This window comes from Salmo trutta, chromosome 23, assembly GCF_901001165.1.
Source record: "Salmo trutta chromosome 23, fSalTru1.1, whole genome shotgun sequence".
Classification (NCBI taxonomy): Eukaryota; Metazoa; Chordata; class Actinopteri; order Salmoniformes; family Salmonidae; genus Salmo; species Salmo trutta.
Genome location: NC_042979.1, coordinates 14,743,883 through 14,759,210, shown reverse-complemented (window position 1 = coordinate 14,759,210; position 15,328 = coordinate 14,743,883). Strand labels below are relative to the sequence as shown.

The window sequence follows — 15,328 nt, the reverse complement described above, 5'->3', positions numbered from 1 at the left end:
ATACTGAAAATGTATGCAGCTTTGAATAATTGTATGTTTGGCTAGTTAACCTATTGCAGATCAGGACAAATGATCCACCTACCACTATTGTCACTGTGAATGGTAGATAGAGGGCAGGATATACAGTTAGACTTGTAGACTATATTGACCTGTGGTATAGTTAGCTGGCGGAAAAGTACCAAACCACCTTGCTAGAGAAGGTGCATGCAAGCAGAAGAGTAAATTACCCTCCCCCGTCCCATGTGCCCAATAAAAGAAACTCACAACCCTCCCGAAAACAAAACCCTCCCCTATATTGCAACTCGGTGTTTATATAGTATGATTCTAGTCTGTCCCTGAGCACATGGTGGTCCCGAGTAGTTTCGAATGAATCAGTCTTACTGTGAGCCACAGCCTTAGAATAGACTTCAGCGATATTTGCCATTTTTTGACAGTTACCAAACACGGTAATGATTGGGCAACAATCCTCTTTCAGGCTGAAAATGGTATGGGTTCCCCATAATAGAAATGTGGTAGGCTAGGCCTACTCTAAAATGTGATCAGAACAAAATAAATGTTCACAAATCAAATCACATCATTCACATTATATTTGACCTCATGCACAGTATCTTTAATCCATACATAGCCTACACACAAAAAGGCATTATAGTCAGGGCACAGCACCTCAGCACCCCAAAAGACCATTCACAAATTCACTATGGCTCTGACTGAGATTAATGTAGATGTGTAATCTCAGTGGAATGTACTGATCCTCAGTGCCAACTGTCTTCTGAAAACATACACAGATAAGTGTAAGCACACACAAACCAATACAAAGACACCCACACACAAATAATCCAAATCCCAGATATGTGCTTACAAGCTGCTGCAGCAAATTGCTAACTTTTATATCCCCTCCCCATGGCACGTGGACGCAACATGTATTTAAGTATATTGTGAAACAGTGTATTTAGAGTTTCTTTTTAGTTTTAACTAGGCCCTTCTCCACCAGGCATCGGTAGAACTCCTGGATGTATGTGTACACACACTTCCAGTCAGGCTCATTCATCCGCAGCAAGTCTTCAACGTCCAGCAGAGGGGGGCAATCTGCCAGCCTCCTGCAGCCAAAAGAGAGAAGAGGAGAGAGACACAGGCCTGAGCAATCACAATCATTATGTCCCCAGGCAGGATCTACTGGCAGTTGAGCTAGAGGACACTACAGGGGAGTTAAAAAAAGAAGTGTTTTTGTCAAGTTTAATCTATCACTGCACAGCCCTTGGGGCCTTCATGTGCATAAAGTAGGAGAAAGCGCATTTTGTCAGAGTAGGTTTCTGTGGCTATGTGTGTGTTTCAATGTTTGTTTAGAACAGATACAGAGAACTTACTCTGCAGTGCTGAAGGCCAGCTCAAAGTTGTCCTTGCGTGCGTTGGGGTTGAGGATGGAGTACTCAAATGCATCTGGGAAGAACCTGTGCACCAGCGCACAGAACGCTATGCCATCACTCCAACTAGAGGAGAAGTTGTGGATTTCCACCCCCTGCATGGAATAAGGGAGGAAGGGACAGAGAAAGAGAAAAACAAAGAGAGCAGGGAGAGTGTGGATTTACAAAGACAATTATATAGTGAAGTAAGGTTGGTATGCTGGGGACACAACAGGACATTCATGTAGACATAAGATGGAGAGTGTTCATATTCCCTGCCGTTCTGGGTGGCATCCTGTTTATGCACAACATTTGCATATTCTCCGGTGAGAACCTGCCCGAACTTGTTGAGTGCTCAACACATTTCCCCCTGGTGCACCTTGCCTTTTGTTGTTTCTTTACTGATAATAACTTTGTACATGTGTGCGTTCATGCAACAAAACCACACACACACACAAACACACAGTATTCAACATAATTTGCCATTAGACATCATAACTGTCTGTAACTGGAGTTGTTGACATCTTTCCTAACTAAGATTGAGGCCAGCTTTTGTATGACTAGCAACATTTAGTGAGCATATGCTCCTTTACAAGTGGTCCCTAGAGACAGATTAGTACATCAGCTGCGCTAAGGCATACTCCAGTAACTATTATGATGGAAAACAACAGCCAACACAGAGTCCCCGTCCCAGCATGGTCCGGTGAGTCCGACACATCTGGATGACTATGTGTTGATTTTCTCTCCACATCAAGGGCTCCCGAGTGGCACGGGGGTCTAAGGCACTGCCTCTCAGTGCTAGAGGTGTCACTACAGACCCTGGTTTGATTCCAGAGTGTATCACAACCGGCTGGGATTGGGAGTCCCATAGGGAGGCGCAGTGTCGTCCAGGTTAGGGTTTGGCCGGGGTAGCCGTCATTGTAAATAAGAATTTGTTCCTAACTGGCATGCCTACAGTAGTTAAATAAAACATTTGAAAATAAAAATCACCATGTTCCACCAGCGATGATGGAGCCATCCAACATGACATCAACAGCGGTATCAGTCAGTAGCGCTGAACTGAAATTTCAGTTATTTTTCGTTTTTTAAACAACTAATTGACCTACATTGGTTCAATTATTTGAATTCCATTTTGTTCGTTTTTTTTCTGTGAGCTCAATGTGCAGTCTCTCTAGAGACAAATCAGATCAAGCCCGGACTGTGCAACGTAGTCGGGAGTTGTAGTTTCCAACAGGCCAATATTCTACATAGTTTAGTGCATAAAATGTGGTAATTAACAACAATGATCATAATCCATTGCATACTTACTTGTCCGGTCTGTGTGGGGCAGACAATGAAAGGGAGATAAGAGACAAAAGACATGCGATCGAGAAGGAGTTGCTTCGTGAGGTATCTGTAACTGAATATACAATATCTAACTGATTAATAGTTGGTATTCAGCAGTCATAAAAGTATGCCTTATTTACTTTGAAGAACTACTAAAATAATGATTTTGTCAGACAGCATAGGCAGCAGCTTTATAAAACAAATGTAATATACACAACAATTGACATATTTGTAATGTGATTAAATGATGGTTAATAAGTGATAAGCCGTAATGGGCAGTCACTACCATCATGGGACTTTTGTTAATTGTTTTATTTTGCGTTGTTACAGTATTCAACCCACATAATGCATAGTGCATTTAATGTTTAAAAAGATTATCGAAACCAAAATCAAAAACCGTGAATATTTTTTTTACAATCAAACTCAAACTGAACCGACCTCAAAAAGCACCAATTGCTCAGCACTACCAGCCAGGGGACCTGCATCAACTATTCAACTCCCCACGTCCAGGAGAACATGAGGACGAGAGATAGTGATGCATGGAGTCATGCGTTATGGACATGAGCAAGCAGATGAAGGAACTCTCAGTTGTTATGGGCAACGCAGCACGAGCGCCCTACCCCCACAAGTACAGTCGTGGCCAAAAGTTTGGAGAATGACACAAATATACATTTTTACAAAGTCTGCTGCCTCAGTTTGTATGATGGCAATTTGCATATACTCAAGAATGTTATGAAGAGTGATCAGATGAATTGCAATTAATTTAAATAACTCCTTTGCCATGCAAATGAACTGAAACCCCAAAAAACATTTCCACTGCATTTCAGCCCTACCACAAAAGGACTAGCTGACATCATGTCAGTGATTCTCTCGTTAACACAGGTGTGTGTTGATGAGGACAAGGCTGGAGATCACTCTGTCATACTGATTGAGTTCGAATAACAGACTGGAAGCTTCAAAAGGAGGGTGGTGCTTGGAATCATTGTTCTTCCTCTGTTAACCATGGTTACCTGCAAGGAAACACATGCCGTCATCATTGCTTTGCACAAAAAGGGCTTCACAGGCAAGGATATTGCTGTCAGTAAGAATGCACCTAAATCAACCATTTATCGGATCATCAAGAACCTCAAGGAGAGCGGTTCAATTGTTGTGAAGAAGGCTTCAGGGCGCCCAAGAAAGTCCAGGAAGCGCCAGGACCATCTCCTAAAGTTGATTCAGCTGCGGGATGGGGGCACCACCAGTACAGAGCTTGCTCAGGAATGGCAGCAGGCAGGTGTGAGTGCATCTGCATGCACAGTGAGGTTAAGACTTTTGGAGGATGGCCTGGTGTCAAGAAGGGCAGCAAAGAAGCCACTTCTCTCCAGGAAAAACATCAGGGACAGACTGATATTCTGCAAAAGGTACAGGGATTGGACTGCTGAGGACTGGGGTAAAGTAATTTTCTCTGATGAATCCCCTTTCCAATTGTTTGGGGCATCCAGAAAAAGCTTGTCTGGAGAAGACAAGGTGAGCACTACCATCAGTCCTGTGTCATGCCAACAGTAAAGCATCCTGAGACCATTCATGTGTGGGGTTGCTTCTCAGCCAAGGGAGTGGGCTCACTCACAATTTTGCCTAAGAACACAGCCATGAATAAAGAATCCTCCGAGAGCAACTTCTCCCAACCATCCAGGAACAGTTTGGTGATGAACAATGCCTTTTCCAGCATAATGGAGCACCTTGGCATAAGGCAAAGTAATAACTTAGTGGCTCAGGGAACAAAACATTGATATTTTGGGTCCATGGCCAGGAAACTCCCCAGACCTTAATCCCATTGAGAACTTGTGGTCAATCCTCAAGAGGCGGGTGGACGAACAAAACCCCACAAATTCTGACAAACTCCAAGCATTGATTATGCAAGAATGGGCTGCCATCAGTCAGGATGTGGCCCAGAAGTTAATTGACAGCATGCCAGGGCGGATTGCAGAGGTCTTGAAAAAAAGGGTCAACACTGCAAATATTGACTCTTTGCATCAACTTCATGTAATTGTCAATAAAAGCCTTTGACACTTACGAAATGCTTGTAATTATACTTCAGTATTCCATAGTAACATCTGACAAAAATAGCTAAAGACACTGAGGCAGCAGACCTTGTGGAAATTAATATTTGTGTCATTCTCAAATCTTTTGGCCACGACTGTACACGTATCCTTATATCAACAGCCTATACGAATATCCCTCATACATCTTGCAATACAACAGCTTTCCTCACCTGGAGCCTATTCCCAACCCTATCAAACACTCATCCTGGAAGTCAGCCCAATTCACTCCCCAGTGAGAACTACTCAAGTTGAACTGACACAGCTGGTTCCAGCTCCTCAGCCAGGGCCCCAGCCATTCCAGCCATCCCAGCCAGCATCACCGATAGGTCCAGCTTAGCATGCCCAGACACCTCCACGTCCTGGGTCACAGCCCCTAGATCCAGCGCAACCTGCCAAGTCACCTCAGCCCAGGCCACAAACAGCGACACAACCCGGGCCACAGCCAGCTCCTCAACCCGGGCCACAACCAGCTCCTCAGCCACCACATCCCGTGCCACAGTATCCAGTGCTACCCTACTGTCTGCAGATAGCACCACCGTATCCAGTGCCACTGTACTGTCTGCAGATAGCACCACCGTATCCAGTGCCACTGTACTGTCTGCAGATAGCACCACCGTATCCAGTGCCTCCATTTGTACCTCAGCCTCAGCCTATGCCACCTATGCCGCATAATGGAGATGGCCATTACGTCATTCTGCGGGATACCCAAGCCTAATACACCATCTTCAGCTCCGGCAAGGAGAGTGACTTTGTCATGTTAAAGAAGGGACTGGACAGTGTACTTGGCAGACATCGGCACCTAACAAAGGAATACAAATAACAGGTGCTGCTGGATCCCCAAAGATCCCAGCACCTACCAGGTGGCTAAACGGTATGTGAATGACCCAACACCATATATAAAGTCTAAGCAGGCCCTTTAGCAGAGGTACCGTAAAACCCAGAAAACTGGTCCATGGAGAACTAAAGGCTATCCTGAACTTTCGCTTCAGCTGCCTACACACTAATGGGGATGTTAAGCACCATGACCGGGTCATCTAGATCTGAACTAAGTTGTGGTTCCCACGTTCACACACTGCTCACCAAGCTTCCCTCCAGCTACAGAGACAGTTTTGCTGAGAAACTATATATCCCGGGGCATCATCAGTGGCAGAGACCAAATTTACACACTACCGGATTTCGCACAGTGGCTCGCAAATAAGTCCCAGGCTATTCAAGGCTACCATCTACCTCAACAGTGAACAGGAGACAGAGAGTGTTTCTCCTCTAACATGCAGATCTTCATTCCCTAACTCCGGTTATACTTCCACACCCAGGAGGAGTAAGTACAAGCCTTTCTGCCCTTACTGTAGTTCTGAGGAGCCCTTCCTAAACTCCTGCACAGACCTCATTAAGTTGAACCCTGCTCAATGGGCTACATGGGTCCAGGAAAAAGGCTACTGCTGGCGTTGTGGAAGAGGCCACAAACCAGAAGACTGCACCCTTAGGAAATCCTGTCTAGCCTGAGGACACTTGCACCTGACTATCCTACACGACATGACCATGACACAGAGCCACCACTAACGTTCACCTCAACCAGTCTAGCCACTCCAGTCGAGTCCCCCTGAAGGTCCTCCCACTCTGGAACAACATAAAGTCAGTGGACACCTTCGCCCTACTGGATGATGGTTCAGAGAGAACCATCATTCTCTTGGAGGTGGGACACCAACTCGGTCTACCAACTCGGTCTACAGGGCCCAGAGGAGAAGTTGGCCCTCCAAATAGAGTGGGATGTTGTCCAGCTCCTAGGGCCTTCTCAGCTGCCCCTTGGAAGCACCTATACGTGCACCTGCAAGGACTGCCTCTCCAAAACTTTGAAAGGGCCAGTCCCTGATAGGTTCAGACAACCCGCACGTAATCACCCCTACTCAGCCTGTGGACCCGGGCCCACCAGAGACTCCCGTCGCAGTATGTTCTGCACTGGGTTGGGCTGTTGAGGGGCCTACCGACCACCTCCCTGACTCAAGCCCTGAGCGCCGGCTTCTTCCGACATCCACCACTGCACTACCTCTGGGTTCCTCCAAGCCTGAGGACTCCAGTGCTGCAGTAAATTGCCCCACATTCTGTGGCCTCATAGTAACAGAGCCCTGCTACAAGACCAGCCAACAGTGTCTTCAAGGGGCAGCTGCCTGGAGGCCTCTGTCCTCTGCCCCTCAGGGTCTGCCTAAGCCAGGCAGGAGAGAGCGCAGATAACTACACCCACACAGACAGTGTGGACTCCTCCCATGCAATCCTAGACCTCCTAACACTGTTGCCGATGGAGCAGCCACGGTTGAGAACCCCCAGCTAACAACTAACACAACTTTAGAGAACGTTCCCTTTTATGAGTCTCATTAGGTCATTAACTAGTATTTTCATAGGAAAGTTCCTGTGATGGGCCTGAAATGTTTCCAAGAGACCATTCCCTTAATGTCAAATATAACTTATCTCAGAATGTAAGATATTAATGTTCTAGACATGTTTTATGGGAACGTTGTAGGAACATTTCTGTGTATCAGTTGTCAGGATAACGCCTGATGGAACCAAAGAAACGTTCTCCCCAAAAAGTAACACGCCTTGTTACTGTTTTCGAGCCAATCAAGGCCCTGATTGGTGAACCACTCATAGCTCTGTATAATACCACTCATAACTCTGTATAATACCACTCATAGCTCTGTGAACCACTCATAGCTGTATAATATTCCCTGCTGTTCTGAGTGCTACCTCACTCACCTGTTTCTGTGCATGAGTAGATATGTTTTTGCATATCCTTAGGTCAGAACCTGTCCAAACTTCTTGAATGCAGCAACATATTTCCCCCTGGTGCACCTTGCCTTTTCTTGTTTCCTTACCGATAATAACTCTGTACATATGTCGTTCATGCAACAAAACCACACACACACACACTTACAAACAGTATTCAACATCATTTGCCATTAAACATCATAACTGGAACTGGAGTTGTTGACATCTTTCCTAACTAAGATTGAGGCCAGCTTTTGCACGACTAGCAACATTTAGTGAACGAACACTCCTTTACAGAGAGACCTCAAATGCTTACCTCATATGGTTTGGTTTTGGCCCTGCACCAATCCAGTAACATCTGCTTGACATTTTTCATGTTGGGTGCTGCAGCGACAGGGGAAGACTGATGGGCTGTTGTGATAGCTGGGTTGGCCATGCTAGGGAGAGAGGATAAACACGTTATTTAACACATTCTTAGTGTCACCGTGCTGAACAGACATACACATGCAGAATTTGATCAATCACACGTGAAGCATGGCTGACCGTTAGCTCAATGACTCACCTGCTAGTTGTCTTAGACAAGGAGCTGGTGGTTGATGCAGGAAATTGGCTGTGCACTGTAGAGAAACAGAAGGGGATAGCAAGAAAGAGGCAGGGAGTGATTTTGAGTAGGGGAAAAGTTCATCTTTGATTGATTTGATTTGAAAGCCTGAAGCTTGAAGTGTGTGTGCGTGTGTGTTTATGTATGTTTGTGTGTGGCACGCGTGTGTGTGTGTGTGATGTGTCCTGGTGAGGACATGATACTCACTGTGGGATTTAGGCTGGTGATTGCTGGTCTGGCCTCGGTTCATTCCCATTCGTCCTGTGCCTGCTTTACTCAAAGCCTGCTGTCTCAGGTCATCTTGCCGTGACCCCCGCTCTTTCTCTCGCTTCTCTTTAGAGAGGAGGAGAGAAGTAGAGGGAGAAATAGCATTGTCGTATAGAAGAAGGACAGCGAGTAGACATTAGAAACGATTGTCAGTAGTTATAGGTACTAGAAGAGCTGGGAGAGTGAGAAACGAAAGATGTGATCCTGGCAAATTTCACATTGAAGTTCTCTCTGACCTTACCTCTCTTCTTCTTGAGCAGGTCCCTCAATGCAGCGCGGATCATTCGCCTTTCATCAAAATCCACAGCCTTATCCAACTGTCAGAGGTAAACACACGCAGAAACCAATAGATGAGAAGTCCAAAATCAACCCAACTACTGCATGTCTATGTGAAGTACGCACCGCGAGTGCCCCACCAGTTTATTCAGGACTTCTTCATCCTCAATAGCAGCTAGCTGCAGACTGGTCAGTGTGCCTGACGACGTGTTGCTGGGGGTTGTCTCGGAGGCCTCGTTGGCAGACGCAGCCCCCACTGCTCCCTCATCAGGTCCCGCCTCCATGTCCAATATACTGTATGGGACTTATAAAGAAGGTGGATAATGGAGATAAGGGGGTTCCAACGGCAAGAACTCCTACACAAATATCTAAAGAGCCAGAGCAAATAACGTTGTTAGTTTGATTATCATCCATCATTGATGGATCCATGGAAAGTAGTTGCATAGTTGACAGACATACATGGGCCTACATAAAACATCAACCATCTCTCTTTTCCCATGTGGCAAGACACGTGGTCAGAGGAGGAGGACAAAGTATAATCATTTGGTGGGGGCTTATATTGGTCCTCTTTCACACATGCACAATTGTGTATTAATACACCTGTGAATTGGAAATGTGTTTTTTTGCATATCCCAGAGAGACCCTCAGAGAGTGGGGTCAGAACCAGGCTCTGCCATTATCAATGGTGACCCTGGAGCAATTAGATGCCTTGCTCTATGGCACATTACCAGATTTTTCAACTTGCCAGCTCAGGGATTCAAACTAGCGACCTTTTGGTTACTGGCCCAACACGCAAACCGCTAGGCTACCTGCCACCCTGTGTGTGTGACACGTGTGCGTGCGTGTGTGTGTTTACAGCACTTGTGTGCTAGAGAGGAAAAAGATGTGTAGGTGTGTGGAGAGGAGAGGGATAGTTCTATCTTTAGTAGCCATTATCAGTACATACTGTACCATCATTCATAAATTATAGTTTAGAAATACCTTCATAAAACTGATAGGGTTAGGCACCATTGGCATTTTAAGTTTCAACTCCCAGTGATGTGCAGAGAGCAGAAATGTCATCATTTAAAAGCATAACACCCTCTGTTCAACCTGTAGTCTGTTCAGCAATCTGAATATAAACACCGGGGGGTCTAAACTGACATAAACCATGCTGCTCTCGAGAACTGTTTGATTTAACACTGAAGTGCCCTTCTTATTCTCTTAGCAACTGGCCTAGAGCAGCACACAAACAGTATAAAACAAATATAGTAATAACATGTACAAATATAGTAATGTAGCTTCGCTCATTTAAACATCAATCATCCATGAAATTTGCACAAGTACATAGAATGAGAAAAATAGATGGATAAAAACACAGACGCACAGACTGACCTAAATATCCAAAAAGTAACTACACATACAGTACACAAAGCATAACGTCAATTCATATAGAGGAGATAAACCCACAGGGCACACCACGTCATTTCAACATGGATAACTGGGTCATATTTGGTTAAGAGGTTGATCAATGAGATTACAACCTATATTCACCCACTCAAAAGAGACAGCCAAAAGTTAGTTGAATTCCCAATGTGTTATCATTATGCCTTCAACCATCTAAAAGCACAACCAAATTCCAATGGTAAAACAATGTTTGATGTTTGGTTAAGTTTTCGCTGTGCTTTCAAGCAAGTTCAAATGGGAATACAATGTCAGATATTTTGTTTATCACTGTGCTTCATCTAATAGCAGAACCAAATGACATGGTGCAAGTGATCAATAACATTTGAGATACTGCACAGATTATTACAGCAATTGTGAATTTCTCCATACTGCCCTACCAAGCAAAAAGGCAGTAACTGCTCATTTGGTCGAAAATGAGTTGTAATTTTCCTACATTAAATACATGCTTAATCATGTGGACATGTATCCTTCCTCTGTTGTATTGTGTTTGGGAGAAAATGGGGGTCGTGTTAGCAGTAACTGCATAAAGTTACTGTGAAACCAAGGTAAATAAAAGCCATTTTTCTCACTTCCACGCTATGAGCAGTTACTGCCTTTTTGATTGGTAGGGCATCATAGACCTGCGATGACCTATGCATGCTGTCTTGAACTGTCACGTCCTGACCAGTATAAGGGTTATTTGTTATTGTAGTTTGGTCAGGACGTGGCAGAGGGTATTTTGTTTATGTGGTTCGGGGTGGTGATTTATGCAGTTGGGTGTTTGATTTATTATTTCCGGGTTTTAGTCTATGTTCTTTCTGGTTTGTTGTATTTCTATTTTTAGGTTGATGGGGGTTGGACTCTCAATTGGAGGCAGGTGCTTTCTCGTTGCCTCTGATTGAGAGTCCTATATATGGGTAATTGTTTGGTTTGGTGTTGTGGGAGATTGTTTCTTGTTTTGCTGAGTGTGCGTGACAAGACTGTTTTGTTGTTTGTGTGTTCTTTGTTTGTTATTTTGGTGTTCTCTTTTATTAAAAATAAATACAAGATGAGCATCCACATTCCTGCTGCGTTTTGGTCCTCTATTCCCGACGACAACCGTTACATGAACATGCATGCTTTATGTGATTACATAAGAAGACATTTATAGTTACAGTAACCTCAAAATGTGACCATGGATGTGTTACTCATTTTAAGGTTAAATGTTTCATTCGTTTGTAGTTTGCCTTAACTTCAGGCCTTTCACCGTATTAAAAAAGTAATATTGAATTGAATTTGGTTGTCAACGCAACCAAATATCAACATTTGATGGGGATTCATCTTCTGCTTGGATAGTTCCATCTATACCACTGACTTAGTCTGGCTTTAATTCCAGTTTGTCTACAAATTAATAATTGATATGTTAGATTCAGGTCTCCATCTCAACCACACATCTAAGCCCTTTCCTGCAGTCAATGACCAAAAGCACCCTCTTTGGCCTCATGGGTGGAATGTTATTCATATTTTTCATCATTTTATAATGAATAAATATATGTTAACAATGAATGTCTGGTGTTTCTATGTCAAAGAGTTTTGTTATATTTCAGTCTTCTGTGATGACTATAAAGTGTAATATTGAGTTGCAAACTCAACATTGAATACATTTGAACTCTATATCTGACGTAGTAAACTTGTCTTCTTTTTATAAGCCCGTAGACATATGTGTGAGGTGTATACTTTTGTTTCAGAATAGATTTGTTGAAGACACTGATTTAGCCCACTGCAGTAAAAAGTTAAAGAATCGGACGAAATCAAATCAAAGTTTAAATCCACATTAAATGCTACTATGTATATAGGCCTAAATAGCATCATTGATGATCTATGAGAGATACAGTATGGTCACATTTCATTTGCTCTGTTAACCCTACCCTTTGGAATGACTTCAATAACAACAATGAATCTATTTTATTTTTAAGCAGAGATTTCCCAACAATCATTCTCATCATAGAACATTGGCAATAATCAGTGTTAAACATCATGGCTAAGCAGGGCTGAGCTTGGTTAAAACCCTGGATGGGAGACTAAATGGTACTATAGCTGTAGATATATACATTCTCCAGTAGGTGCTTCTCATCCTGTAGTTTTTTTTATGATAGTGGATGTAACGTTGAAGATCTGACATTGATGTAAAGGTACAAATTCAACATATTTTATGCAAAAAGTAACCACCCGCAACCGCAGGGCTCTCCAGAGGGTGGTGCAGTCTGCCCAATGCATCACCGGGGGCAAACCACCTGTCCTCCAGGACACCTACAGCACCCGATGTCACAGGAGGGACAAAAAGATCATCAACGACAACAACCACCCGAGCCACTGCCTGTTCACCAGTACAGGTGCATCAAAGCTGGGACCGAGAGACTGAAGAACAGCTTCTATCTCAAGGCCATCAGACTGTTAAGCAGCCATCACTAGGTGGCTTCCACCCGGTTACATAACCCTGCACCTTAGAGGCTGCTGCCCCATATATATAGACTTGAAATCACTGGCCTCTTTAATAATGGAACACTAGTCACTTTAATAATGTTTACATATTTTCATATACTGTCTATGCCACTCTGACATTGCTCATCCTAGTATTTATATATTCCTTCATTCCATTCTTTTACTTTTAGGTTGTGTGTATTGTTGTGAAGTGTTAGATATTACTGCACTGTTGGAGCTAGAACCACAAGCATTTCGCTACACCCGCAATAACATCTGCTAAACATGTGTGTGACAAATACATTTGATTTGATTTGATTACAAGGTTTTTCTATGTTGACATTTGGTTACCATGACCTAATCCTGTGTTTGAAATTTCACCTTCAAAACAACCGTTGCTGAATTTTTAAAATCCATATATTTTTCACCATACGTTGACAAATTACATGGAAACAATGTTGATTGAACCAGTTTGTGCCCAGTGGGAAGGCTGTTATAGGAATAGAGACTAGAAGAGACAGCAAGGGAGTTAGAGTGAAAGTGTCACAGACCTACCTGTTCACTGGGTTCTGTCGGTGCGTCTTAGGGGACAACGCAGCAGCTGTTTGCGGCAGGTGATGAAGACTTGCGTTTTCCCTCGATGTTCAGTACCCCTGTCCCACTCTCTCCTCTTCCTCAGACTTGCACAAGGGAGGGCTGAGCCCTAACACCACACCCCCTGCCTCAGCGGTGGACCAGAATGGATGTTTTGGGGGGGAGAGGGGTACTAGTGAAAATAACTACTTAGGGGAAGGAGGAGGGAGAACAGACTGAATCGTGGGACTGTCTGTCCTCCCTTCCCTTGCTACTTCCTTCAAAACTCTTCTCCTCAATTGACCTTTATGTCATGTAAAACTTTATGAGGCTTAACTAGATAGATTACCAAGTCTTTGTAATGACACCATTTTGACACAAAGCTCAGGGGGTGAGTGAAATGTTGTTTAGAGAGCCCTATATACAAATGATTTGAGAGTAAGGGAAAGGGTGAAATGCTGAGCAGAAGGGGGAGCAACAACACTACCTTATTCAGGCAAAAAAGCCAAGGAGTTGTTCAGCGACATCACTCTGTTTACAGAGAGCCAAGACATCCCTGTATGGGAAGAAAGAACACACACATATTTGGCTGAGAATTTAGATAGAAAAAATGATCTACTCTCATTATGTTATTTTCTTACGACAAGGTTGACTGGGGGATTTTGAGGTCAAACATATCAGTAACCAGGGAAATGGCTCCACCATGTATGTGGTAAACTGAATAAAATTCATACAGTATTGTATACAGGTAGTCTGGCTATTTATTTTACTACAGTGTGTTTGGGCTGTTTGTTCAACTGTACTTTGTGTGTTTGCTTAGTGTGTCTAGACATGCCATTGTCCATTTTGCTAAACTAAAATACGACAGGAGACACATATGTTTTTGAACCAGTATATTTGAGCCAGCCTTCCATGATTGTAAAATCAATACAATAAAATAATTATTTACATGTAACGTTTTCAGACAACATCAACAGTATATACATAAGAGCCATACACTGTAAAGGCAGCATCTCCATAACTCGTCAGTGCAATATGTGTGTTGCCCTGCCCTTACAGCCAGTCAAAGACAACCTCTGTGTGAACAAGCAGCCTGACTAGTCAAACCCAGAGATGTCAAACTGACTTAGTCTGACAAATCAAACCCAGATCTGTGACGCTGGTACAGTTTAAATAGGTTTTTCTAAGGGCTGTGTGATTAAAAAGTATCTTATCATAAATTCAAAGTTGCTAAACAAAATTGGCCTTTCGATCAGTAGGCTATTTAACAAACAGATTATAACAGTTGAGCAGTAGACAAACCGTTGTTGTGGGCAGACATGCTTTCAGCTATTTGATCTCGCTTCAACTGCCAACTTACTTAAGTCATTAAACAAATGGTTTACAACAAACTATGTTGAAGACTGAGGTATTTAACTACCATCAATAACATGATCCTCTCAATAGAACTCTGTGTTACATTTTTTGGGGAATGGCATTCATCTGATCTTCATTCAAATTACTAATTTATCAGGTTGAGGCTGGAAACAAATCATTCTGTGTCTACTGCTGTGCATATGACAACATATTGGGGGAAAAACATCAGGCGGGTATAACAAAAAATATATAACCATTTCCAAATAGTCTATCAAAGGCTGAACTGAGGGGCTAAGTCTCACACCTGAAGGTTCTTTGACTGGGGAAGGAAGATTAGAAACAACCTTTCAGTAGCACTGGCCTTAAGATGGGTGTAATTGAATGACTGTATATGAATGGACAAAGCCATTGATCACGTGACACTATTCATTCCTATGTGAAGACTCAATAGCGCATTTGAAGCAAAATTAAGTCGGTCAAAGGGCCTCCCGAGTGGCGCAGTTGTCTAAGGCACAGCATTGCAGTGCTAGCTGTGCCACTAGAAATTCTGGGTTCGAGTCCAGACTCTGTTGCAGCCGGCGTCGGGAGACCCATGGGGTGGCACACAATTGGCCCAGCGTCGTCCAGGTTAGGGGAGCGTTTGGCAGGCAGGAATGTCCTTGTCCCATCACGCACTAGCGACTCCTGTGGTGGGCTGGGTGCAGTGCATGCTGACACGGTTGCCAGGTGTACAGGGTTTCCTCCGACACATTGGTACGGCTGGCTTCCGGGTTAAGTGGGCATTGTGTCAAGAAGCAGTGCGG

General features: G+C 43.6%; 1 protein-coding gene across 1 annotated transcript; it reads right to left on the bottom strand.

Moving 5' to 3' along the window:
* Positions 1 to 583: 583 nt before the first annotated feature.
* Positions 584 to 13,431, bottom strand: smtna (smoothelin a). Its single transcript, XM_029709160.1, has 8 exons — positions 13,152 to 13,431; positions 8,852 to 9,015; positions 8,677 to 8,752; positions 8,376 to 8,501; positions 8,130 to 8,184; positions 7,884 to 8,004; positions 1,365 to 1,516; positions 584 to 1,097 (listed from the first exon to the last, which is right to left on the bottom strand). The coding sequence occupies exons 2-8, from the start codon at positions 8,993 to 8,995 to the stop codon at positions 950 to 952; spliced, it is 822 nt and encodes a 273-aa protein (XP_029565020.1). The 5' UTR covers positions 8,996 to 9,015; positions 13,152 to 13,431; the 3' UTR covers positions 584 to 949.
* Between the last annotated feature and the right edge of the window lie 1,897 nt (positions 13,432 to 15,328).